Raw genomic sequence first — 27,713 nt, 5'->3', positions numbered from 1 at the left:
ATTCACCTAGTAAAGTGAAAGCTAACAAAAAGCAGTTCAAGGGGTTTTAGACTTTTTGTTTTCTTGCTTCCTTTTTTTAATATTAATTTTGAACTGCGCAACAAACTCGGTTGCTCTTCTGGCAATACCTCTTATACTTACAGTTCACATGCCAGTTGAACACCAGATGCTGTGTTTACGAGGCTAGTGGGTCTTGATTAATTTAAAAATATTTTTCCATCCGATGTAATTTGCATATACTTGGGAAACTACTGCATATCCCTCCCAGGTCCCCCTAACCTTCCCAAGGATAGTGCCCTTCAGTGGGATTTCCTTTTCCCTTTATTTACTTGCAAGAAGTAAATAAGGCCTGCAGGGCCCAGAATGGGAGGTGAAGGAAAAGGTAAAACTCCATAAAGGGAAAACTTGATTCAAATACGGAAACTTGACATACTCAATATAATACTTTGATCTGAGCATCTCAAAGCATTATGTAAACGTTAAGCTGATTAAGGCCACTTGCCCAAGGTTGCAGAGTGAATCAGTGGCAAATATGGGATTAGGACAGACGAGTCCTGACTCCCCATCACCTGCCCTAACTCTAAACCACATTATGTGAATGGTTTTTAACAAGACGTAATTTTCTGACAGCCTTAAAATTGCACCAAATTTTGCTTAATGTAGTTACTTGGTATTTTCACAAATTGTCTCTCTCTTCCAACCATCCCATTGTCATGTGAACGCAGCCTTATTTTCTGCATTTGATTTTTTTTAAAAAAAACCTACGTTTTTCTTTTATTGGGAAAGAGGGACATAAAGGAGAGCAGGACCCTTTTTCTTTCCTGGTTGCTCCCATATGAGGGAAGATGGATAAACTTGCTGGGCCTCTCCTCTGCACTGAGCCCCCAGAGTAAACTTTTAATGCTTGGACACATGCTTCCCTCAGTCAGTGCCAAATCCACCTAGTTCACTTTCTGAGCAAAACATCTTTTGCCTTTCAGCTTCAATACCTACATGTATAATTTTTATTTCAAGTCAAATTGCACTCTAGACACTTAACCTCCCTCCCCTCCCCCCAAAAACAAAAAACCCCAACAATTCAAGGTCAAGCTAACCCCTCCTGGTTATTCAATTCCCTTCCAGGATAGAGAACCTACAACTGCTTTGTCTTTGCTGCTAAAAGACAAAGTAACTGAATCTGCAGCTGCAGTATACTTTGATCTGGCTCTGATGTGCTGGATTCTCTTTTGAAGTGGAACTTTTTCCTTTAATGATGAAGTTTTGAAAGGATCCTTTTCTTGTATCCCAATTTTCTAATTTTGGTGCTGAATTAAAGCATTTTCACAGGCTTGTATGGTGGGTTTTGTCAGTTATGGCATCTAGGACAGAGTGTCTATATTGATGAAATACTGTATAATATACTACCAAGTGAAATATTACTCTGGGAAATGTGGAAAGGTTCAATATAAAAAAATATGTGGAATATGGTGATGGAAGGCTTGGGGATAGAATAAACAAAACTATTTTGGGAACAAAAACATCCCACTGTGTGGAACTGAATGTATTTTACGTGCTGAGTCAATAATTCTTTGTAATCTTATACCGTTATTGTCTGAGAATTATTCAATTTCAAAACATAAGGAACAAGTTTGAATATATTTACTGTCATTTTTGTCTTGTGCGTAGTTATTTTTACAATGGAAAAATGTAGTTACTTTGAGCAAACGAGGAAAATGAAGTTATATATTAAATACAGATTTTAAATGTGCATCAGATAAAACAGTCCATAAATCTAAATTTGTTTTAGGTCTAGAATACATACGTTGGTTATCAGGTTTTCATCCTGTATTTTTTTTAGCCAAAAATGTGTTTAAAAATGCTTTTAGTAAAACTACTTTTAGGTGCCACACTCTTGGTATAACTTGTCAAGTAATTTCAGGTTATTGATGATTTGAAAAGAAAATCATAGTAAACCATTTTTGTTTATCACTTAAAAGCAAATTTTGTTAAAAGAATGTTGAACATTTGCTTTATGAAATTGCTGGGCTTATTTTTAAATTAACCACGATGTTGGCACATATTGACTATACTCAACTGTATGGTTTAAAGTACGTGCATTGTATATAGTTCTGCTATGCTTTATTACTAGTTCCAAATCCAAACAGCAGCAAAAACTGTACTTTTTAAGCATTGGTTACTTAGGGAAGTGCCAATACTTGATTAAATTTAAGTTTCAAAATAGCTTTGCTGGAAATTGTGAACATTAATTATCTATATTATGGAGAGGAAAACTGTCCATCTTAATAGTGTGCTGTATTTGTGTAAGGGATGGAACACAGAAGGGTTACTAGACACTAGAGAGATTTACAGGAAGCAAATCTGCCAACTGTAAGCCTGAAATCAAGTTACAGTACAGATTTCAGAGGGGAGTGTTGCGTGTTTTATAAATTAAAATGCATCTGTGTGATGAATCATATGGACTAATCTGACACAGTATTACATTTTCCCTCTATACGCCAGTTGTTTTGATGTTTTATTTTTAACTCAGGAGTCTAACAGTTGTCTGCACAAGGCTCTCAAGAGCCTTCATGTCAGCATTAGACTGTTATGAAAACGGAAGTACACCTGTGTGCCAGGCGATCGGTCTTTTGCAATCTGCATGATACCCAATACTGCTGATGAGGGGATGTGTCTGTGGTTTCTTAATGAAGCTATTAAAAGCAAGCAGAGTTTTTCTGTCTTTTCAATCAAAAGGACAATACATTTTATAAATATAGTCAATAACAAAAAAGTCAGACATTCAGTAGATTCGAATATTTTATTTTGACTTTACATGCAGTGTTAAAAACCCAAAGAACGTATTATTTACACATCCACAATACAAGTTTACAAGATATCTATACATGTTAAAGTACTCTGTGGTGTAGAGCAGCTTCATTTTTAGGGTTACTTTTTATGCCGTACCATTAAAAAAGATACAATCTGCGTTTACCTTTGCACAAATGGATAAAGCATCTTTTGTATTATTAAATTAACAGAATGACTAGGATGAATGTTAGAAATTTCAACATAAATACTGATAGAACTCACATTACCATCTACAAGGCAGCACAATGTTACAGAAAGTTATCAGGGTTCATATCAGGTTCACATACATTTATGTTTCGGTTTCACACAAGTCTGTATTAATATTTGTGAAGTGAATTCAAATCAGTTTTTGTCATTTGCTGACTGAGTAAATTTTGCTTTTTAATTGTTATTAATCTGTAGTGTTTTAGTTGCGAGATTGAAATGTTTAAGAAAAGAGATCACAGGATTTTGGATCCAGAGGTCTCAGGAAATAAAAGTTCCTTGCCAAAAACAGCCTTAAAGCAAAGAGGAAAATAAAAAAGGAATAATTTCTATTCTTTATTCTATGTTCTGTAACAGTTATCTAGTTTTCAGACTAACCTTTTCTCCTCCTCCGATATGTAATATAAATCTTCATTGTCTCAGAAACCGACTGAAGTTATCTGTCCTACTAATTGAGTATTCCTCTGCCATGGTCATTTCTACGGTTATGTTCAATAAACAATGTGGTAGTGTGTAGTTTGCAAGCTAAAACAGCCATCTGTGTTGAACATCAGCTGCAAGTGGATACTGTAAAACCTAGCAAATGACTTACACAACTTTAGCAGGTGTTCCATTACCCTAGAAACCTTATTTGATTTCACATTATAACTGATCAGTGGAATGCTTATCATGGCAAGGTGATTTAATATTGCTGTCTTCTTGAATTGCAGACTGCCTTTATTTACCACTAATTACTCTTGCTTTTTATCTTTTTTTGGGTGTTTGTTAAAAGAATTACAACTGGCACTGAGGAAATATGTGCTATATGGAGGACACCTGACAGATTCTTAGTACTTTTATCATTCGCGTGAATAAGGCACAAAATGCACAAATTCAGGTAAACTCACACATAATATTTACAGAATATCGTCATTACCTGCATGACTTTGGAGAAAATACTTACATTACACAACATAAACAAATTGATTGCACTACAGTTGAGTTTTCACAGACGGCTTCTGCCAGGCCAATTAGCGCTTCTTCCTTGAGATTGACAAAGGTCTATCAGAGTGTAGGATGTTATTAAATGCAACAAAAAGGTAACTTTATTACACAGGCATTGCCTAGTGTGTTCTACATTATTAGCTGCCTTCAATGAAAACTACAGGGGCTCAAATTCACAGTGGCCAGGTACTGAATGGAGGAACTGTGGAAGTACAGTGAGACTCCCCACATCCCACCCCAAAACACTAGATTTGAAATGTACAGATCTGAATCGATAGCAGCATAATAAAGTTATTTTAGAATTAACACACTTGTATTCTTTCATTGGATTACTAATTCAGCAATGTATATAATCTGGAACACTGACTGAGATGCACAGTTCCTCTCTAGCTGTCTCCAAACTGAACCCAATGAACTGCAGAAGGAAGAGAGTCATTTATTTGTTCAATAATGATCAATGTAAACAATTCCACAGCAGAAAAGATGTGATGGCAATCTACATACAATCTAGTGTGTACAATACACACGCACATACACACACACACAGAGCTTTATCTGTGGCATAAACAAAATGCCAAACATGGAAACAAACAGTGCTACTGTTGGGCCAGAGACTGAATTTCAGCAAATTGCTTATTAACCCAGATATTCATTGAGACATTACCATTTTCTGACATTTGTGCAAGAGGCAAGGTGAATGCATACATACTAAAATGTTCACATTTAATGGGAAGACCACGCATAACGGCAGTCTAAAATGGAACCCATTTTCAAGTAATTGCTTACAGGTTTTTCCAAGTACTTTATCAGCTAGTTAGAACAGTAAAGTAGCCCCCATTCCCATTGTGCTACATGTCTCCTTAGCTCCAAACAAAAGAAATGTAATGACCAGCACCTTCCTTTGTTTATTTTAGCAAGTCTTGCTGTAGCAATGTGTGGCAAGACACAGATGTTGCTGAAGTAAAGACAGTTTCTTTGGCCACTTTGTTCTCTTTAATTACAAGCAAGTCTCCATCTTATGTCTCTCCCACAACATCATCCCACAACCTGGACAGGTCAATACCACACTCTAATAAAATATACAAGTCCTAGTAGCTGTATTTGTTCAGTGGTCTGACTGAAGTTGTTTGAGGAACGAATGAGGGTTTTGGTGGCACGTCAGGTTTTATGGATGGTGTCCTCTTTATCCCTGTGCGAGGAAGGGTTCCATTGCTTGTGTAACTGCTTTGTCTGGATAAAGAAGGCTGTAGGTGAACGCTGACCGGTGTTCCTTGCATGTAGTCCATCTTTGTGCCTGTAGCAGGAGGCATGTATCCCCCACGGGTAATACTAGGCTGTCTGGATAACAAAACACCATTTGGTGAGTTTAAGTTTTTAGGAAGGGCAGATATTGAATGCCTTTGTGAAGAATTTTTGTGATAGCCCCTTTGTCTGTCTAAAGAAGTCATTGGTACTGCTGGGGTAGTAGGGACGTCCACCCGTTTTGTTGGACTATTTCTTGGAAGCGTAGATGGAGGGGAGTATAAAGATGCCTCCCTGTTAGGAACTTTAGGTGGAATCTCAGACATATTTCCCATTGGATCCAGCATTAAAGTCTGGTGAGCCACTTGAATGTCTCCCATAATTGATTTGGGATTATTAGGAGTTTCGTTTAAATGTTTCAGAAAATCGTTCAGGGTATTCCTGGAATCAACAGATCGCCTGTGGTCTCTTTTGCTTGACGGTTTTGTAAGTGGGTGATCAATATTTTGCATCTTTTTGTCTGCTTTATGTGCGTTAGAATTTGAGAAAGATGTGTTGTAGTCATGGGTAGCATTGGGAAGAACAATAGCACTGGGAATATGTCCATGACTTAACGGAGAATGGGGTGGGGGACTAGAAGGAAAAAATTGAGGGCTTTTTAGAGGGGTTTCTTTTCTTGAAGCATTGAGGTTGCTATGTGCCTTGTCTGACTGACTCTTCATCACCTGCAGTGTCTTTTGCTGCAGTACTGGGGTGGATTCTGGAGTAGGAAGTGCAGCTAATTCTGGAGGCTGGCCTCTGTGGTCCATTATCATGGATTTTGTATCACCATTCGGTGGCAGTTCTTTTCTGCTACTCAACAGATTTGTGTACAGTTTAGGCGAGTCAATGTTTTGCTGATATTCCTTGACAGGACTATCAAATAACCCATTCAGTTTAGCAAAACTTCCACTGGAGTCTGTACAGGACTGAGCTGATTCTGCATCTTTGTGTATTTTTCTAGATTTCCGTACAAATATATCTCGGTAACAGTAAACTGCCACTCCTGCAAGGAAGGCTCCCAGGACAAAAGCAGCAAATACACAAGTGATCAGGACGTTCATGTGTACCATTTGGTTGGAATCTCCTGACTGTACTTCCCACCTTACACCTGCAACAAACATATGTGATACATTAAAATAACATAGGTGACACACACAGTCCAAAACAAAGGTTGCCAGCCTGGGTGAAGGACAAGGATATATAATTAGATGACTGTTTAAGCTAGACTAGTATTAACGTAATTTGTCTGGATTCTACCCTCCATCACACTGCAGAGTGTAAAGTTTTAAAATAAAAGTTACTATGCTAGTATTGAGCAGCACAAATGTAGACTCTGCATTTCATTTGCAAATGAGAAAAGCTTGCTGGTGTTCCATTACCCAAATTACATTTAGTTATATACTGTACTGGTCTAGTGTCTATCCTTGTCCCCAAATATCCTTTAAGGCTCACAAATAGTGGTTTGTATGTTATTAACAATTTCTGCTGGAAAATTAGGGTTAAAAGGTGCTACTCTGCCAGACTGCAATTAATAACTCATGGAGGAATTTTTCTCTCAAGTTCCTGCCCAACTCATAAATCAAAAGAGAGAGGATTATGCAAATGTTATGTAAAACTGAATAATGTACATATTGTGGTGTTATAAACATGTTAATACTGTGCAAAACACATGAACTAATACATTCATATTCTGCTATCTTTAGAGTACCATACTCTGTATGATTATTTACTTATATTTTTTACAATTCAAGATTACACTATTTTATACAGGTATTTTACTGTTTTTTCTTATTTACTCAGTAATGAGCATTCCAAACTCCATATCATTTAAGATACATGGTTAATAAAAAGTATTAGAGTTTGTTAAAAATCTAAAAGAAGAATGAATATTGGATTAGTTTGTAATTCACATATTATCACAGTGTCTCTTAGTTTTTTGGGTTTTTGCTTTTAAAGCAACCACAGACATCTTGCAATTAAGACAATGTTAGATTTTAAAGGTAATTCCGTTAACTATACCAGGAGAAGTTAAAATAAAGAGTTGAGATTATAGGAATATACTGATTTTTGTTAGAGGCAAGGCCTTTGAACAGTGTTAATGTTCAGGGTTATAGGTTTTAATGGGTGTTGTGCAGAAGAGGAAAGGGAAGAGGAGGAAAGGTTCACTAATAGAAATGTCACAGAATGTGAATAAGAAACAAGAGCAAATTAGGACAAAATTGACTTAAAGCAAATAAAACTGAAACAAATTAAAATTACAAATGCACTGCTATAATGGCTGATAGGAAACCTGATATATTTTGGTGACTTGTAGAACTGAGGCTCTTCCCTTCGCTTGTGACTTTCATTAAATACAGAATTGTGCAAACATGTCTGTCACCAGGATAATGTATGTACCAATAAAAGTCTCTCATGAAGTTTTGGCTGTTGTTGATTGTAATACTTTTTTGCCAATCTGAAACCTTTGTTTCTGTAACAGCCTATGCAATGTTTCACGTGATTGAAAGGAGGAAAGGCAACAGAAGATGAATTGTATGTAATCTATAAAATCAGACTTCACATGTTTTTTTAGTTTTCAGAAAAGCAGAGTGTGTGTATTGGGAGACTCTACACAGCTATCTGAGTGCAAGCGCCCAGCTCCTCTCTCCAAAGTATAATTGCAGAGGATTGAATATCAAACCTGACCCTGTGTTCCTTGCAAACCCACTGAACTGAATGAGAGTTTTGGGTGTTCAACGAATACAACTTTGGACCTCATCTGAGCAGTTTTGTCCACATACACATGGGCTGTTCCTTTGCACTTTTGAATTTGTCTTTAAACATTAGCTAATAAACCAAGGCCCTCTCAGTCTGTTTGGCTGAGAGGACCAGCAGTCTCATTCAAGCTCTAGAACTACTGCTGTTCTGTAACCCATAGACGGGGGAAATAACAGATTTTTCGGTTCACTGGCCATTCTAAAAATTGTTTTGGGTCAAACTGAAATGAAAATTTGTCAACATTTTTGGTAAACCAAAAGTAAAAGAAAAAGTTTTGTTTTACATTGAGCAAAAAGTTTTGTTTAATTTGAGCATTTTAAAACACTTTAAAAACCTTTTAAAAATACACTTGAAGTAAATTTTGCAGCACAAAGGTGTTTCAAATTGAAAAATCAAAATGTTTCATTTCAAAAATGTTGAAACAAAAGTTTTGCTTTTTTCAGATTTTTTGTTTTATTTAACCACAACAAAAAATCAATGTGCATTTGTAAAATATTTCAGGTGACCTGAATCTGCTTCTTTTAGCAAAAGTTTCAGGTGAAAAATTTCACCCAGCTCTAGTAACCAACCACCTGATGGGCAGGTTACTTGTAAGACTTGAATTTACATTTGCTATGCATCCAGAATTCCTGCTGACATCAGCTGGAGTTTTGCAAACGATGAACATCACTTTGCCTACACGCGCCAAATGGGCAAGAGAACCATGATTGCACCTTCTGTATATTCACAGGAAATATTATAAACATAACAGTCCCAGCATTTTCAAAATTCTAATTGTACCCTATCAGGTTTCCATTCAGCTGTAATGTATTCCCTGGTAAGGCCTTACCCTTTGGGACACCTGATAATGGATCAGAATAATCAGAAGTGTTTGGGTCATCTTGAACTACAAATTTCCGAGAGCCAGTCACTTTAGGTTTCCAGGAACCAATCACTTTAGGTGATATAACTGGGATACTTGCCATTGTGGTAATAGAAGCTGAGGATAACTCCATGTCTGTGGTGCAAACAGATTTTTATTAATGTGTATTACAAACAGGCTTTCCTCACTGTTTTGTGGTATTTCTAAATTATAGCTGGAGAAGGCATTTAATGGGAGTTACATGTCAGGGCCATATATGATCTACACTTCACAGAAGTACATAGGGGTGCCGAAAATCAGATTAAAAATACAAATTATACATTAAATAACATTACAACTATTATTCAAAAGCCAAGAAAGTCAAATGGAAGGAAGTGTGGAAGTTATCGTAAGCAACTGAAGGAGGGGGAAAGCACAACTTATTCTACTTTATTGCTGTATTGTTTACTTTTAGACAAGCTGTTTCAATGTATTTCACTGTCTTTTAAAAATCTCTGAAAAAGATGTTTATTAGTGACCTTGTAAGAGGCCAAAATAGTAAATATTCCTGAGAGACCAGATCAGCTCTGTTAGAACTGTTACAATCACCAGGAACTGATGTAGTTAGGCACCGTTGGGAGATAAGACACATATTTTTACCTCTTATATTGTAATGGTTCCTAAGGAACTATGCTGCTAAAGCCTTCTTAGTAATGAATTGAGTGTATAAAGTCATTCTGGCCTCTGTGGTAATGCCCATGAGCAGCAAACCTATTGAACCTAATAGTCTACACTGAGCCTACTTTTCAGGTGCACATCCCTGATTGGTTTGCACAGGACTAGACAGATTTATGGCCACGTGTGCCTGCAACTGGGGATTTGCCTGAGAAAAGTAACCACTCACATATATGTTAATTCAGGGCGCAAAAATCAGGTTCATTATGTGTGCAGTCTAAAAAATCCAACTGAAAGTTGAATCGATGAAGTAAACTTTCATGCAAGTAAGGCAGCACGTTCAAATAATATGGCTGTCATTCCCCCCTCCCCCCAAATTTATGCCCTAAATTATATTATGGGTACATAAATCTGCAAAGTGTGTGTTTGTTTATCAAACACAGCCCCCTTGTTGAGATACAGGCGTGCAAATACCATCAGAAACCACACTGTTGTTGCATTCCCATAACTTAAACAGCCCAACAGATTTCCTTCAGATTTGGCCAACAGGAATGTCCCTTAGGGCTGAAACCCAGAGACCAAGTTTCATTCTGGACTGAACCCTGGAAAATAAGGGCTTGATGAAGTGCTCCTTTTGAAATCGATAAAGGTTTTACTATTGAGTTCAACAGAGCAACATTGGCTCCTATATTCCTGGAAAATGGGGATTTGCAATGAAAATGCTGTAAAAAAATGTTGAAAGGAGTAAAGGATATGAAGGCCCTAGGACAATACTGCACCAAAGGTCTCTAGTCCAGCATTGGTTTGCTATAGCCCGTGTTCTGCTATGCCCTTGATGAGATTAAATGATTAACATTAGCATAAGTATTTAAACATTTCCAAAACATAGAAACATAGAAATACACATTTTAGAAAATGTGTATTTGCTTGATAAGATTGGTGGTGAGGGGGGAGAAGGGGGAGGAAAAAAAAGGAAGATGATGAGATTTTTGCCATCCATCTATTAGAGATGACCAAGAGGGGCATTCACAAATGTATGGGGGGTGGGGAGTAAAGCTGAGTGGACTTCCGTGCAGTGAAGATGTCATCTATGTTAATCAGGCTCTTTAATAAAGGATGTATCTCAATAAATAATGAGCTGTTAACATGCGGCTACACAAGGTGAAGAGCTGAGCCACAAGAGTCCAGCTAGCTTTACTATCAGTGGGGACATGAGTAAAAGCACAAAAATGAAGGCTTGCCACCTGCGCAAAAGGAAGGGAAAAAAGGGCTGAAAATGCTGAACTGAAGGAAAGAAAAGGTCATTAATTCAAAAAAATTAAAAAAAACTAACCAGATGTTGGGTCGCCAAATATTTTGTAATCTGGTGTAGTTGTAGTAGGCAAAATTTCTAAAAGAATTAAAGGAACAAGTAATCAGTGAAAAGTAACCAAAAGAAAGCAAAAGATTTTAAAACCTGAGTAACTGAAAATAAAAAAGGAAATACGATCTGTTACCAAAAAAGGGAAATTGTTCAGTACCTTAGAGCTCTCTGGAGTCAATAGCGAAGTGAGGGAAGGAGAGGGGGAGAGGTAAAACATCTCTGCCACCCCCCGCCGGAGCAGCTTAGCTTTGTGACTGTTCGTGGTAACACTAGATGGAGCGTGCAAGGTGTCACTGAACAGCTCATCATAAATTTAACATCCACAAACTACTGTTGACACATTATAAATTAGCAGCAGTGACTGTGTCTTACCATGGCAGTCCCCAAGCTGTCCTGTATTGCCGTATTCTACATCTTGCTCATATCCTCCAGTGCTGTGGTTGTATGAAACAAACAAAGAGAACCTGCAATTAATAGCATTAATAAGGAAAAGAATGATTTTCTTCTGAAAGCATAAACCAGACACACATTTGTTCAGCAAACTTATGGGAAAGGGGAGTTGTACAGTAGATGATAGCAGAAAGACTGTATATTAAATATAAAAATTATGTGAAGGCTTTAAATTTTTAAGCACTTACACCAAGAAATAAATCAAGTTCTCACACTAATAAATTTATGTATAGTGCAACCATTCTTGTTTGCTGGTAGATCCATGCAACTCCAACTATATTAACTGGAGTTGTGCATGCCTATCTAAGGGTAATATTGCTAATGCAATGTGCTCCATGAGCTGGATTCTGCAAAATGCCATTGGAAAGGTATAGATTGGCTGTGGAAAAGTCTTACAAGTTTTCTGCTAAAAAAAAATATTTTTTTCACCGTTGTAAAAATCAAGTGAGCAAATTTCACTCAAACAGTCCAAAAAGTTGAGACAAACAGAGAAAACTTAGGCTGTAGGAGACTTTTCCCCATGTAGTTATGAGCCCGTGAAAATAGATTGATTGTTGTAGTCTCCTGGGAGTGAGTAACTAGAATATTGTAATCTCTTTGCTAAACTGATTAATTTGGTCTGCGTCATGCTCCAGGTAGCCCTCCCTATCGGTCTGATTGTCCTTACGCAGGTAAAACACACATTGAGATCAAAGTCTTCCCTAAGTAAAGACTATAGAATTGGACCAGAATTTAGCATTCTGGTTTTTTACATATACTAAGAGAAACGTTTTATTTTTAGAGCATTAAAAAAAGGAGATTTAGTGAATGAGTGCATGCACATATATAACCTACTGTAGATACACTGGGCTGATTTTAAAAATAACACTTACAACATGCCAGGTTTCACTCTTCCGCATGCCCCCTGGTCTAGCCAGCCACAATAGGGGTCTCGTGAAGCAATACAAGACCTGTACAAGATCAAACCGGAGAAAATAATGTCTTTCATCCAACACCAGAGATTTCTGTGCCTTTAATTTATCGGAGAGTTGAGGAATGTAGGCTTACTTTTTACATGATCCATGATGCTCACAGCGACTGAGGGGAATTCTAATAACACAACTGGAGAATGCCACAAATATAGCATGGTGTTCTTTATCCAACTGAAGGGAAATGACTTTTCTGTCTTCTTCAATCTCTGCATTACACCTGTTTGGTAAAAGTCATTTGAAACAGTTATTGATATAAACTAGAGTATCTTGTGTAAAGCTCACACTGGAAACATTTTTGATTTGTCAGTCAATTACAGCTGTGTAGGAACTGAAAACTGTATGCTCAACAATTACTATTGCTTGGACATTGCAATGATGAATGCTGTAGAAATGCTTACACATCTGTGTAATTTAATCTACTTTTAGGGTGATCCCCATACAACCTAAGCATTACCAGAGCTGTTTTTTGGCCCCAGCTCTGCAGGTCTGTGATTCAGGTTGGAAAACTCCAAACTCACTAGCTTTGTGATCTCACTGTGTCTCATACACCTGTCATAGAGAAGACTCTCAAAATCTGTGCTGGGTCCATTTGGATTTTAAACGGAACACTTCACATGGCCCTACCCAAATTCTCTGCTTACAGAACAAACAATCTTTATTTCATTAGTGATTATTTTATTTATCACTGAACACTTTGAAATTCTTTAAAGGAATTCCTTAGCTAAGGTAACAGTGTATGGTGTTTGGTATCTAGAAGAAATTGCATCAATGACTTAACAGACATGGAATTAAAATGCTCTCTGCTACCCACAAAATGTTATGTACTAAAATTTTCAGGTTATTCAGCAGCATATCTGCTCCATAAACAGTGGGAAATGACAAACAGAGTAAGGATCTTGGTGAGAAAGTGTTTACAAAAAAAAAAAAATTAAGAAAAAACACCACTACTTGTTAGGCCACGAGAAGAAAATGACTAGTGAGAAACACTCTGGAATATTTTTGGTATTCTGGAGAGCAGTTCTTGTAAAATAATACCTACTTTGCATGATTATAAGCATCAATCTCTTCCAGTAATACGCTGTCATTCAAAGAAAAAGATCTGGTCTTTGCCAAGATCTTAAGTACCACTCCTGCTTCAGAGCCAACAAATATGACTGTGTAGTTTTGGTAGGGTCCAGCGGAATGGTCTACAGCAACTGCAGTCAACCTATATCTACCAAAAACCGAAACACACATAGTTATTCAAAAGAATATTTCTTTTTTTAATGTACAGATGTGACTGACTTCACAAAGATGCCATACCTGACCCGTGTCTTTGTGAACCAGGGCTCCTCGATGACTGATGGAACTGCAGAATCCATCAATGGATGGGATTTGATGAAGGATAAGGTTTCATCCGGGAAATCAATGGAGGTTTTGTAAGCCTCTGCTAGACCATGTTTTGCACAGCAACCAGGTCTGAAAGGAAAGCAACATGTTTTCTCTCTCAATATTTTAGGTAATGAGACAGGGTAAGAAGCATCCTGAAAGAGCAGAGCAGGCTGCAGATGAGAATACTTATGGTCCAAGTGAAAGCCACTTCTTCAGTTTTACATGACTAGATTCTCCAATGTGTCATTGATTTAAAGATAGCAGTTTACAGGAATAATATTATTGTGTCATGAGCAAGAATCTTTTACCTTGGCTTTGGTACTTTGTCTTCGGGTACAGCTGTCCAAACAGAGTCTGGAGTCTTTTGTTCTTTAAATCTTCCTTTGAATACTTTCTCAATGTCATCCATGCTGAAAGCACACACTGCTGAACCAGGGATGCTGTAAAATTAAAAAAAAAACTGGTGCTATTGTAGTCTGAATTCTTGCAACAATCTTAGTTCTAACAGGGAACTGGAGAGCTTCTTTTGATGTTAGGTTGCTCATCTCTCACCTGTTAAGCTGTGTGGTGAATACACCGACAACAGTAGGGACTCCATTGATTTCTATTATGTCTGTGATCGACTGCAGAACATCAAAGTAGAAAAATGAATCCCCGGGAACAGAACAGTTGAGCCGAGCTTTTAGGAATGAAGTCCAGTGTTTTTCCAGCACTCTTTGGGAGCCACCCATGTCATTTTTACATATGCGTGCCACACGGGAATACACAGCCTGTACAGGGGACAAAAGGCAAAGAGATTGGTTTATGAAATGCTATGAAAAATACCCCCATTTTCCAAGGATAATTTTGTTAACAGGAACATTGCAGCTCTATAACTGCTTTTCTGAGTCTGTACAGAAAGGAAGAAAGCAAACAACGTTTAGCTGCCAGTGCATAAGCATTTTAATGCATCACTGAGCCAACACAACACTCCCAGCCTTCCCTCCACCTTTTTTCAAAATCATATTGTTAGTAAGATTTAAAGTCTTTAAATAACCATGTGTAAATGGTTTAGTAATTTACGACAGAATATCTTTCCATGGTGAAGCAGAAGTATCATATGCTATATTAGTATGACAAAGATATTCATTATCTAGAGGCATTAGGGAGCCACCTTTTGACCCCCTCCCCCCCTTTCTTTAACAGTAGGCAAAAACAGAATATCTGCTAATTTTCTGAGTTAAGGAAATGACAACGCTAAAAGATACCTGTGGAGAACTTTGTTAACAAGACAGGGCAAATGCAAAAAGCTTTAAGGCTCAAGATACCTGACAATTATAAGGATGAAAAAACTGTATCAACTTTATACCATTAATACAATATGATGTAAACTATATTTGTTGCTGAGGCTATTGTCCATGACAACCATATCTCACCCTGACAAGATTTTTGATACTTCACAGCCGATTGTGACACACTGACTTTATATACCTACCTTGCCTAAATTATTGTGCTCTACAGCAATTTCTCGAAAGAAGAAATAAACATAGTTGCCATATTCTATGGCATGGAGGAAATGTGGTTCTGCAAGAAAGAATGAAGAGAAAGCTGTTTACCTAAAAGAACCATTCAATAAGTATAAGACACTGCCTGCTCTGTGTGACTTAAAGGCTTTCCCTTGGTTACATACCAACTAAAGGGAACTCCAATATTCAAGACACTTTAGGAAGTCCAAATATGGGTGCATTCAAGCTTAAATGAACTTGTAGTCTTTAATGTCAGCTAATGGACTGTAAAAAGGCCTCAAAGGAATTGTATTACAGTGAAGGTCTTTGTTACTACAGATTCATTCATTAACCTATTTAACTGTGAGTGGGGGGGACCCTTACATTTTAAACAAAGATTATGCTTTATCAGCACAAAGTTGCTTTCTTATCCATTTGATCTTGCTATACCAAACATTGCATGTACGTTAACACAGTGTTTATATAAAAACATACTGGCTATGATACACTTGATCCTCAAGGCCAATAAAATTATATCTGTGACATACACAGGAAAGTAATTTTTTCAAAATTACCTTTTATCCATTTGGAATCGTATTTTATTGTTCTTAGGGCAGATCCATCTCCCATGCTGCGGTAAATAACAGCATCACTTGCTAGAAAATCTGCTACTGTTGCTGAATACAATTTCCCATCTAAAACAATAGTCAAACCATGGTATTAATGGGCCATTAATAATACACAGAATTCTTACTAGTCTGTAATCTCTCTTTGTACTGCCACTTTCCCCAAAATTACTCTAACCTATATTTTAACAATTTAGCCTCTAATCCTTTTGAGACCCTTGAGCACAATCTTAGAATCTGAGGCACCGTGACACCTGCAGCTTCTCTGTGCTTTCTTTTAAAGCCCTCTGGCACCTTCTGCATCATTAATCAAAAGTTCTTACCAGCAAAGAGGGCAACATTGGTTTGTCTGGCATCAAATGGGCATCTTGCCAATCCGCTAATTTCCTCTCCGTCATACTCTAAGGTATTCAGCTAGAGAAGAAAAATAAATTGTTGGTGTCCTACATGCCAGCATGAAGGGATAACACTATTTTTACATATACCTTAACTCTACATGATGGTTTCTGTCCATTTTTATCTAATATTTCATGACACTCGAGAAAAGAAGCATTCTGCAGTCGTACCAAAAAGCTTAATGATCACAACACAATTACTTTGCAAACCTATAAAACAACAGATTAATTGCATATTATTGAATGTGCTTACCCAGTAGTATCTGCACATGGGGTTAAATGCATTTGTACCACAGACAAACACCATCTCATCATTTCTGGGAACAAAGACTTTAATAAAGTTATGGCATTCATCCTGAAAGAAGAAAAACGTGTATTAAGAACAGATCTCATGCCTGCACTTAGTAGTATTACTTTCTCTGTATATGATAAACATACTTTGTGTTTGCCTTTCATGGCACAGTTCTCTCTGTCCTGCTGTCTCGATCTCCAGGTTAATTTCTGTTTAAATCAAATGAAATAAAAAAGTTTACTTCTTGACTTGAAAATTCCTTAAAAAAAAATCAAATCACTTTCCTTACATCTACTCACTTTGCTTGGAGTAACTTCTGCCTTGGGAACTTCATTTAAGTTTACTGTATAAACTTGATCCCTATTGGAAACAAGGGCATAAGACGCATCAAGTGAATGCATGAATACGTTGGATGTATGCATGTTTTTTATTATAGATCTACTTTTTAGGAGACTTGCTAGACAAAGACTATATTTTGAAGCCTTTATTGATTTTCTGAGTAAATACTGGACATTTTTGGTTCCTATTACAGTAATGGTTTTAGATAGCAGCTGTGTTTTTCAGCTATTCAGCTCTTATCTGTCATATATTTATTGTCCAAGCCCAGCTCAGTGTGTCAACATTCAAAAGTTTTAGACTCTTTTCCTATATCCCTGAAGTATCATTCCATGTTTAAAGTGATCAGGATATGTTTTAATCACGGCTGTAATGTAAAAGAAGGAAAATGGTTTAGCATAACGCAGCAACATACTGCTGCCTTTGGCCTTCAAATCCAATTTTTATACCTGGGGCATAGATACTGTTTATTTCTCTGGGAGGTTTCCCCCCCAATTCTAATTCTGCAGATTATTTTTTTAATAAATTGCCCACATTAACGCATACCTAGGAAAAAAAAGAATTTAAATCTAATGAACTGACTACAGGAAAATTACCTGCCAGCGATATAAAGTGTGTCTCGAATTTTCAACATCAGTTGAAAGTCCAGCCTGTGTTGAGATTCATTGCCTGAAGGGCGTCCTTTAAATACTGGATATTGCCTTGAATCTGCAAGTAAAAATGGGCTGTCCCATCACTCAGGATTATAGAGCTAAAGAATCAATATACAGCATTGATTAGCTGTATATACTAGGTGTAGAAGGGTTTAAACTAAATTCCTCAGGTAATGTCTTGAATATGAATGAATAAAAGCTAGCCAATGTCAGCAAATATTCTTTTTACTGAAATTGTCGCAGTATTTCTGATTGCTTTTTTTAAAGGAGTAAGAGCCAGTAAATAAATTTGGTGAATTGCAAAAGAATAAACATTTTTACTTGTCTAGATATTAATTAATTAAAATTTCAATGAACCAAAACAACTGTGTAGTGTTTTAAAGGCAAGCAATTTGCTGATTACTTACAATGGTAGTCAACAACATTAATAGGGTCAGCGTCTTCAGGAAAGCTGACAGCTAGGCACCAGGACACAGTCAATAGCATCAGACAAGCACAAAGTAGAAGCAGCCTCATGGCTGGGGAAAAATAGCACCAGCTTCTTGGTAATACTGTTTAATTACCTGTAAAACAGAAATATGGCAATGGAGGTTTCAATATTACAGGACAATAGAAGTGACTTCTTATTGCAGAGTGATTTTTTTTTTTAATGTTAGTAGTGGTGGAGTAAACTAGTATTTATGAAAGGCCCCTTTGTGTATGTTGCCGGAAAAACTGCTATGTGACAATGTTGACTAAAGCTTTTCTGAACCGTATTGATGTTTGCTAATTTTTAGTCACATTTAGAGATATTTTAGAGGCAGCCGATGAATGTTATCCTAGCTAAATCACAAGGAGACATGCAGGCTACTGACTTGGTGAGAACATTGTTAAAGTTGGGATTAGAATTTTAATTAAACTGCTATCTCTTTCCCTTCCCCCATTACCAAATGTCAGCCAACAAAATCCTATCCCATAAACTACCTAAATTTTATCTATTAACATCAAGAGACACATTGTTTCTCATTGTTTCTCCCAAGCCAGCATTTAGATTTAAAACAAACTTAAATCTAAGTCTAATATTCTTAGGGTTAGATTCACAAAAGGACTACCACTTTAGGCACTTAAATCCCAGAATCAGGCCCCAGCCGAGATTCAGAAAACCCCCACTCAACGCCTGTAGGCATCTAAACTCGATCGGCACCTAAAGTTTTGCAATAAAAGCTCCCTAGGCCCTCTGTGTTTCTTCCTTTGAGCACGCACACAGCAGCTCCACACCAGGTGTCCAGATGCATAAGCCCCAGGGTGATGCATGAACCCGGGACAGATAAGCAGAGGAACACCTAACTGACTTATGGGCCTGATCTAGTAAGCGTGCTCAGACCTTGCCAGTGGATTGGGCCCTATGGGAATCTGGAGGAGCTCCTTCATAGCTTTGAGACCAATAATTAGGGTACCTACCTGGGATGTGGGAGACCCCTGGTTCAAGTCTGCCTGAGGGGAAGATGTAATTTGAACTGGGATCTGCCATCTCTCAGGTGAGTGCCCTACCCTGAACACAATATTTTAAAATTCTGCAAGTTTTATTTGTCAATAAATAAATGCAAAGGCTCCAGCATGGCAGCGGGGAGCACAGGCCACTGGCTGCATGCAGGTCAGAGATCATCCTGCAGCCCTACCCCCCTGGGACACAGACTCAGCGGTGAGGCTGCACCCGACCCTGATACAGCACAAGGCCTGGACCTGTCCCAGAAACACCCTAGGGCCCTGCCCCTCTGCACCAGGTGTGAGGCAGGCAGGTTCAACCAGGCAGGATCCAAGTGTGGAGGGGCTCAATGTGGGGGGGAATCCAGCTGTGGGGGTGAGAGGATTCGTTGGGGGCGGGGGGGGTTCCAGATGCAGGGGCAATGGGACTCTCCAGGTGAAGGTGGTTGGGACTCAGCAGAGGGGTCTGGGTGTGGGAGGTCTCGGGGGGGGGAGGCTTGGGGGGAGTGAGGCTGGGTGGGATGGGGGTCTGGGTGCAGCTCGTTGGGGTCAGTGGTGTCGGGGGGGGTCTGGATGTGGGAGTTTGGGGTGGGACATCAGTGTGAGGGTTTGAGTGCAGGGAGCTCAGTGGGTGGCGGGCTGGAGGCAGGGGATCTGGATGCAGCGGGGCTCCAGATGCAGGGTTTGAGGTTCAGTGGGGTGGGATTCAGGTATGGAGGGCTAGGGGCATTCTGGGTGTACGAGGTGAGGCTTGTCAGGGGTATCTGGGTATGGTGGGTTCAGCTGCACAGGGGTTTGGTAAATGGGGAAGCTGTTCCCCGTACAGTCATCCCTCCCCACCACAGCTGAGGAGCGATGGGCCAAGAAGCAGAGGAGGATGCTGAGCTTCCTGCTGCTGGGGGAGTTTTCGGGGGATGGAGAGGGAGAAGGGGGTCTGATACAGCCCCAACCACTCCTTGCAAGGAAAGAGAAAGTCCCATCCTCTCTTGCCTCCAGCCCAGACAGGACTAGCAGCTGATCCCGGCTCAGGGTAGGAGCCACTGGTTGGGGTGTCCCCAGCTCTGCAGTGAGTTACTTCTCTGCCAGCTGCTCTGGGTTACTGAAACGATGTACCTGCGCAGCTAGGGAGCGGTGTGTGACTGCTCTTGCAGCTTCCCTGTCAGAAAGTCAATTTTCTGCAGGGAAAGCAACAAAATCTGTGGGGGACATGAATTCTGCGCACATGCAGTGGCACACAATTCCCCCAGGAGTAGCTATGGGATAGTCTAATGTGGAGTGTCTCAGCGGCTCCAGTTAAACCTGTTCCACTTGCATAAATCAAATCAGTGGCGCAGGGAGACCGGACCCTGGGTCTCTTAAGTGAGCGCTGTGACCACCATGCTCCAGAATAATTCTCATGCACTCTCTCTGGCCCCAGTGATTCTTTCATTATCCACAGTGGAACAGCTTCAATGAGGGACAGAATGAGGGAGTCCCATATCAGAATATTGCATAGCGCCATGACTGGAGCACTCATGTGAAAGGTGGCAGATCTCAGTTCAAATCCCTTCTACCCAGGATTGAGGGGGGATTTGAACTGGGGGAGGCGGAAGAGATCCTCACCCAGAGCAGCCTAACCACGTAGCTAAAAATTATGAGGGAGCGCCTCCTCCCATTGCCTGCTTTTTACAGAAATGGCATAGGCACCTAACAGCAAAGGAGGGTTTGCTGCTGAGAATCCCAAGTGTCAGGAAGCACTTCCCTGCAGTCTAGAATTCAGTGCCTATCTGCAAGAGAGGCGTGGGGTTTAGGTTACACCCCTTGCTTTGGCACCTCCCATTGGTGAGGAGCTGCCTAGCATGAGGGTTTTTGTGAATCCCGTTCTCAGGCATCTCTCTCTCCCCATGTGTTGTATAGGGAGTCTGATTCAGGATTTGTGACTTCAGGGTTTTCTAGGCACCTAAACGTTAGGCTTGGTGATGCTGGCTACATAGTGACCCCACCTAGGTTTCTTTGAGACTCTTGCCCTCAATGCCTGACACTATATTCCCGTGTCCCTTGTATTTACATGTGTGCAAGGTGAGCACCATTCTGATTTGGTAGTGTTTGTCACCCACTTGGCACTTCCTTTGCATTGGTGTGCAATGTGCAGAGCAATGGAGAGAATCAGTCCCTGAGAATGTATTTCCCCCACCCAATTCTATAACTAACTAAATAATGCGGATAATTATGTACAGACGTGGCAGCATTCAACTTTTATTTTGATAAGGCCCATGTATAATATCATTTTTTATTTTTATCAATTTAAATGTTCAGTTATGCAAAATTATGGGTTTTAAGCATTTTTTCAATTTTTTCAATTTAAGTTTTCAGAGCTGTGGTAAATTATGAGTGGGGGGGGGTCAGACAGTAATTGTTTAATGACAGTAGACGCTAAGATTCAAAAAGTTAAAGCTTTATAACCATTACAACACAAAATGTGAACATCATGTCAAAATACACAAAGTCAATTATTTAAATCAAACTCTGCAAGTTCTCAAGAAGCATTTTCCTTACTTTGTCTCTCTGTAAATTTTGATTATCGTCCCTGGAAATATTTTTTCATTGGTTTGTCATGTCCAACAAAACTGATCTTTACCCAATATTTACCGATTAAAAATCTAATCTTTCCACGTCTGATTATGTAGCACCTTGTTTAGTCTGAGACGCCCAAAAGATTGTGCAGTATGTGTTGAGATCATGACATACATCATGGAAATGCAGTACCAGCACTATGCAATGATGCTTTTGAGGGCAAGTGAAATGCAATTTGGGCAAGATGCAAGAAAACATGTCTCAAGGATTTTTAATGACCACACATAGTCTGGGCATAGGTTTTATTTCATATTAGAAACATGGCAACTGCAGTACCATACCTCATAGCAACTTACCAAAGCATGAGTTCAGTTTTGAGTTGCAGGTACAAATCTCTATTGATTTAATCATAAACACTATGTTCTGCAGTTGTGGAAATCACTTATTCTAGTAAATTATTTGTTTTAGGAAAATAAAACCAATCTCCTGATTCCTAATATTTCTGCAAACCAGTTAAAATGTGTGTAAGTGCTACTGAAAGTTAGGGTGCTTAGGATGAAAAGTTGGTGTCACTCCCAATATTGGTTCTGTGCAAGGATTGTTCAGTGCATATGGCCGCTGACCTGAGTGAGCTCATGCTGGACTAGGTGAGACCAGCATAGATGGAGGTAGTATTTGGCAATGGGAAGTGTAGATGAGGTCCTATCCATTACACAGTGACCTGGAAAAGATACATTTTTAACTGTTAATGATGCTTCTGCATCTCAAGTCCACCAGTCCAGAACTGATGGGTCGCACTCTTAGGCAAGATTGATAAGCAGCAGTGACTAATGAACACTAACAATACCTGACACCGTCCTTGGCTTGACACAGCCTCCTCAGATGAAACATCTAGCATTAAATTGCTAGTGAATGCACTTAAACAAACTGGAATTAATAATGTTAGTCAAGTTAGTTCCTTCTTGTTCAAGTATGCATCAGAGTGAGATACTGCAGCTTGGTGGCTCTGAGATACATTCTTCTTTCTGCAAACAGAACTCTGGCTCTTACAAGCTTTGAATACCGATCCTATTCTCAAGACTAGGAAAAGAATGAGGAGAGGCATCAGAGACCTCAAACTGTAGTAGGTCAAACACAACTGATACAAAGGCAAAATGACTGGTAAAGAACCTTGTAGAATTCCTCTCCTGAAGCCTCCATTGACTCAGGAGGAGGCCTAGGGTGAGTGGAAGGGCCATCAATTCTAACTAACCACAGAGCTTTTTTTGGCAAGTAGGATTTAGAAATACACTAGCTGGATGGATCAGGAGATGCATCAATTCTATGTGCCTCACATCATGAATTTTTGGAGCCCTTGCCCCTTCCACAAAATAAACACATTCTGAGATTTCTGGAATTCCCAATCTACCATGGAGACACTTCTGGGATTGTGGGCATATTAGACACAGGAAGAATTTCTTCCTCCCAGCCCCCCAACCCAAAACAATCAGGGAAAATGTCTGAACAAAGGTCACATGAAACCTTGATGTAATCTCTGTCACAAAGAAGAGTACTTGAGACAGGGCCTTTTTTTGGCTTGAGAGAAATTAAAAAAACAAAATGACAGTCAAGAACAAAGGGCAGCTACATGTGTGCTGGTCAAAAATTACAGCGATTTAAAAAAATAACTTTGCTAAAAGGAAGAGACCCCCTCCATCTCCCCCCCCGCCCCCAAAAAAAATTAAAGGATGAACAAAGTGAGAATCAGTCTTCTCAGTAACACATTAAAATCCAGGAGGTAAAGAGAAGTGTAATGCTAGTGGACGAGTCCCCACATAGAAATTTTCCAGGACAAAGATGAATAAACCCACATTTAAATTTTCCTTGGGCAGAGAGCATTGATCCAAAGATGGAAACTTTATGCAAATGTAAAAAGCTGGGAATTTTTATGTTTGATAATCCCTTCTAACCCAACCTCGCCTCTCACAAACCCTTATCAGGGGAAGATGAGAACGGCCATACTGAGTCAAACCAAAGATCCACCTAGCCCAGTAACCTGTTTTCCAACAGTAGCCAATTTCAGGTGCTCGAGAGGGAATGAAAAGAGCAGGTAATCATCAACTGATCCATCCCCCACATCTACTTCTATGTAAAGATCTTTGTCATGAAGAGGGAGGAGATCCAACAGGGAAAGCTTGACTCAGTCACCTGTGATTGTAGAGTTAAAGGTTTCTTTATTACTCAGTATATTAAAAGCATGGAAAGAAAATGAGTATCAGCTCGCACTTCCAATTTGTGTAGGAGGGAAAGGGCAGCCACTTTGTGAAGGTATTTGGATCTACTATCACACTTTTGGCAGCCTCGACACAAACAGATTGAGATCAGGACTGCCGGGAAGGAATAAAACCTGACGATAGACTGTTCCTGGGATGAACAGAAAATGTACTCAACCTCGCCACCAGCACACAGGCTTTGCCAGCCAGGTAAATACTTCTGTTGCACACAGATATGCTATTGTGAAACTCACACATAATTCTTACCTCATTCAACCCTGTTAATGGACGTCTGCAGAGGACTATACAAATAGAAATGCTGAGGAATTTGTTTCACCAGAATCACCTGATTATGAATTATTGGAAATATCTGCCCAGAAGAAAATTTAGAGCTCAGTTACGCTCCCTCGGTCTGATTCTTTTCAGCCAGGCTTCAAACTGGTCTTTGATTAATTTTGCCTATTAATTGTAGCACCAACGTTTTTGCTCTTATAATTTATTGTAAATTGCAAATATTGGTAGCAAAAGTATTTCTAGCCCCATTTCACAGAGGGGGAGTTGAAACAATGACAGATTAAAGCCAGAATTTTCACAAAGGCTCAGCATCTACAACTAGGGGCAGATTTTTCCAAAGAGCTCAGCAGCCCATAAGCCCCTCTGAGAACAATGGGAGCTACTAGGTTTTACGGTCAGATTTTCCCCAGATGTCAGGTGACTTGTCCAAGGTCATACATAAAGTCTGTGGAGATGGGAATTTAACCTAGATCGTCTGGGCTCCAGTTCAGTGCCTTAACTAGAATTTGCAGGTACTAAAATACAAGGATAGTTGTCTGTTGGTGCAAACTTTCACCTGTAAAAAGGAAGCTGGCCTGGGTGAAATCCTCACTGGCTATTTCACAGCCAGTAAAGGGCTGGCTGTGCAAAAAGCAAGACATTGCCCCAAATCTTTAGCTGACTATTTGTGGCTAGTTCCTGTCATTCTTCAATGAGATTGCACCTTTCACTTCTTCATTGAGGGAATCCAATACTATTTCCCTTAAAAGTTGAGCCTGGCTTCAAACAATCACATTTAACAGGGAAAAGGTCTGTGTTCCTTATCCATTCATCTACCCAAAACTTTGTCAATTTATGGGTGACATTCCATTAATCATTGTTGCATGTTTCTGCCATGTAAAAGGAAATGGGGGAAGGGAAAGTGAGCCAGCTGTGGCGAGGCAATAATTAAATAAAATAGATTAAAACCAAACTGACAAATGTTTCCCTCTAAAAATCATAGCCAAATTTCTTTATACTACCAATATTTCATAAATTACACAAGCACAGACTGGGATATGTGGGGGAGGAGGTAAATGAAAATGCACTTCAGGCCAGGTTAGAAAGAAACAAATCTAGCTACTAATCAGCCTTAAATGTCCTCTAGGAGGGAAAAATGAAACTGAGTAATAAATGAAACTTGGGGGTTAAAAAAGCTACTATAATGAAAAGTATTAAATGAGGCTTTGTCAAACTTTGCCATTTTCTTTCTTTCTTTCTGCACTTAGCACAGAACAAAGCCAGGTGTTATGAGGTCAGCAAAGGGATTTCTTCGGGAGAAATGGTGTGTCTTTGAAGTGGGGCACCATATTACCAGATTACTACCACTTCAATACTAGGTTCTAGTCTGGCAAAGTCATCAGGGTTTTGTTGTTTTGTTTTGTTTTTTTTTAAACTAGCCCCTGAGGTTTCAAGACTCACTTCTGTATAAATCTGGAATTTGCCTGCTGGTTCAAAGTTTGAGAAGCACCAAGATTTTCAAATGAAGGTTCCTTGAGAAACTAACACGTACATATGACTATACCTGTGAGTACAAATAGGTATGCGTGTGTCATTGAGTGTGCAGGTGCTTTTCTGAAGTCCTGATGCATGCGCGTACACTTTTGAGGGTGCACCTTTTGAAAAAAGCTTTAAACTTGTTCATTCCAATAACAGTGCAAATGTAAAGGTCTGTTCCAGGTCCAATTTGCCTCTGTTGCTGCTGGCTCATGGATGCTCAACAAGTTTCTTGGGCTCCACAACTGTGAATGCTGCTCCCCATTCCAAAGGGGAATGGACACTCTTTCTAGAAGTCTGAGTACACCTAATGCAGCATTCTACAGCCACTTCTGTGGCATTCTAGTATGGTAATCAGGCTCTTGACAATGGTATTGAGGGGACTTGCTGAGCATATTCCTGGATGGCTTTTTGGGAGATGAGTTTTGTCTGGAAGACAATGAGTGAAATCCTGTCCCCAGTGAAGTCAAAGGTACTTTTGCCAGATTTCAGTGGGGCCAGGATTTCTCACTGTATGTTCAACCTATGTGTGTGTGCGATAAATGGCCCCTGGTGAGATGGCAGAAGAGCTTGAGAAACTGAAGTAGTAGGGTGCAGGGGAGAAGAAATGTAGCTCACTCCCAAGGAGTAAGGTGGGGTTTTTGTTTGGGGTTGTTGGATTTTTTGTTGTTGCCTTCTGTGGCAGGCCATCCTTCTCAGGGACTTTGGAAACTTTTTACTAGATCCAGGTCCTAACAGCTAAAAGCCAAACATGTTAAAGTTAAACCTGATTCTCTGTTGCCCAGCACCCTTGTGCAGTGGGTGTGTGAAGTGGGTGTACCGTGTTACTAAATCAGAATAGTAGAGTTTTAAACCCTCTGTGGCAGGTGTAAATGACTAACAAGGTCCAGGCTAATGGCGAATCAGGCCCAATATATCTGTAGATGAACTTTGAAAACACTGTATTCTATAGATTCCAAATTAAAAGATGAAAACAGTATAGTCTAGCGGCCTGAGCACAGGACTGGGGGGCAGAAATTCCTGAGTTTTAATCCTGGGTGTGTCATTGTGGCCATGGTTAATCTCCCAAAGTCTCTATTTCCTGTTTTGTGAAATGGGGATGATAATGTTTACTTCCTATACCACAGGAGCAGTGTAAATATTCAGTAGTTTTTATGCAAATCTCTTTAAATGGTTTTACGCAAAACTCTGTAAGTGCTAACTATGGTTAATTTTACAATCAAAGGGCCAAATTTTGATCTTAGGTCTGGTCTGTACACACATTTTTGTACTGGAATGACTATGTCTGATAGCGGGTGTGATTCTGCTCCCCCCCCGATAAAGTTATACCGGTATCAAGAAATCCCATTCAAGACACCAACTTGTCAGACAGGAAGGTGAATCAGCGATACCAATGTAAGGCATCTTTTTACTAGTATAAGTGTGTCCACACAAGAGGGAGGGTTATACTGATTTAACTATACTGGTATAGTTAAGGTATAATTACTGAAGGTAGACAAAAGTTGGTTTCTTCCATGGGATTTCTTTCATGTGTGTTCCTTGTAACATGGATTGACTTCAGTGATTCTGCATGCATGTTACTGAGGGCAACATTTGGCACAGGGTGTTTATTCTACATTTAAGTCTCACATGTTGGCTGTGCTATGGTAAATCCATATTTAAAAGCTTGATAACATTAGCCCATTTTGGCTATCAAATAAAGAGTGGAGAAGGGGAATATTCTGGCCTTACAATACGAAGTCACATACTGACACTATTCTTGTTGCCCTTGAGCTTACTTGAAGACTGCGTAGAATTAAACACATCAGTCATAAAATGAACTGAAGAAAATGTGTTTAAGCTATGAACAATATAAATGCACTTTTGAGATGATGGCTCCTCAGTTTTATCCTGCAATAAATACACACACATTCATATTTTTTTGTGGGGACAATTTTTATAAAATTTCTGGAGAAATTTAGTATTTGGAGCCAGGATACTAACTGATTCTGAAACAGCAAATAGAAGATCTGTCTCTTTAAGATACTGCCTGACTTGTTTAATGGTGTCTGCATCAACACTTCTTGATCTATGTCCAAGTAAAAAATTGTTTAATATTAAAG

The 27,713-nt window shown here is 39.2% G+C and overlaps 1 protein-coding gene across 11 annotated transcripts in view; it reads right to left on the bottom strand.

The window, feature by feature from the left end:
• Nucleotides 1-2,782: 2,782 nt before the first annotated feature.
• Nucleotides 2,783-27,713, bottom strand: part of SEMA6D (semaphorin 6D) — a 276,200-nt gene continuing 251,269 nt past the window's right edge. For 4 of the 11 annotated variants that reach the window (XM_084641684.1, XM_084641683.1, XM_084641680.1 and 1 more), the window contains 18 exons: nt 17,941-18,096; nt 17,477-17,588; nt 16,844-16,904; nt 16,691-16,753; nt 16,506-16,607; nt 16,181-16,271; nt 15,807-15,926; nt 15,222-15,310; nt 14,300-14,517; nt 14,056-14,187; nt 13,679-13,834; nt 13,416-13,589; nt 12,453-12,593; nt 12,278-12,355; nt 11,328-11,419; nt 10,926-10,982; nt 8,906-9,073; nt 2,783-6,427 (listed from right to left, as the gene is read on the bottom strand). In XM_084641684.1, the coding sequence (XP_084497810.1) occupies nt 5,124-6,427; nt 8,906-9,073; nt 10,926-10,982; nt 11,328-11,419; nt 12,278-12,355; nt 12,453-12,593; nt 13,416-13,589; nt 13,679-13,834; nt 14,056-14,187; nt 14,300-14,517; nt 15,222-15,310; nt 15,807-15,926; nt 16,181-16,271; nt 16,506-16,607; nt 16,691-16,753; nt 16,844-16,904; nt 17,477-17,588; nt 17,941-18,049 (3,267 nt within the window). In that variant the 5' untranslated portion in view covers nt 18,050-18,096 and the 3' untranslated portion in view covers nt 2,783-5,123. The remainder of the gene's footprint in view (nt 6,428-8,905; nt 9,074-10,925; nt 10,983-11,327; nt 11,420-12,277; nt 12,356-12,452; nt 12,594-13,415; nt 13,590-13,678; nt 13,835-14,055; nt 14,188-14,299; nt 14,518-15,221; nt 15,311-15,806; nt 15,927-16,180; nt 16,272-16,505; nt 16,608-16,690; nt 16,754-16,843; nt 16,905-17,476; nt 17,589-17,940; nt 18,097-27,713) is intronic. The other 7 variants (XM_084641686.1, XM_084641689.1, XM_084641690.1 and 4 more) reach the window with 7 other exon arrangements.

This window comes from Lepidochelys olivacea (assembly GCF_965140295.1).
Source record: "Lepidochelys olivacea isolate rLepOli2 genome assembly, chromosome: 10".
Classification (NCBI taxonomy): domain Eukaryota; kingdom Metazoa; phylum Chordata; order Testudines; family Cheloniidae; genus Lepidochelys; species Lepidochelys olivacea.
This window is presented reverse-complemented; position numbering and strand designations above follow the sequence as displayed.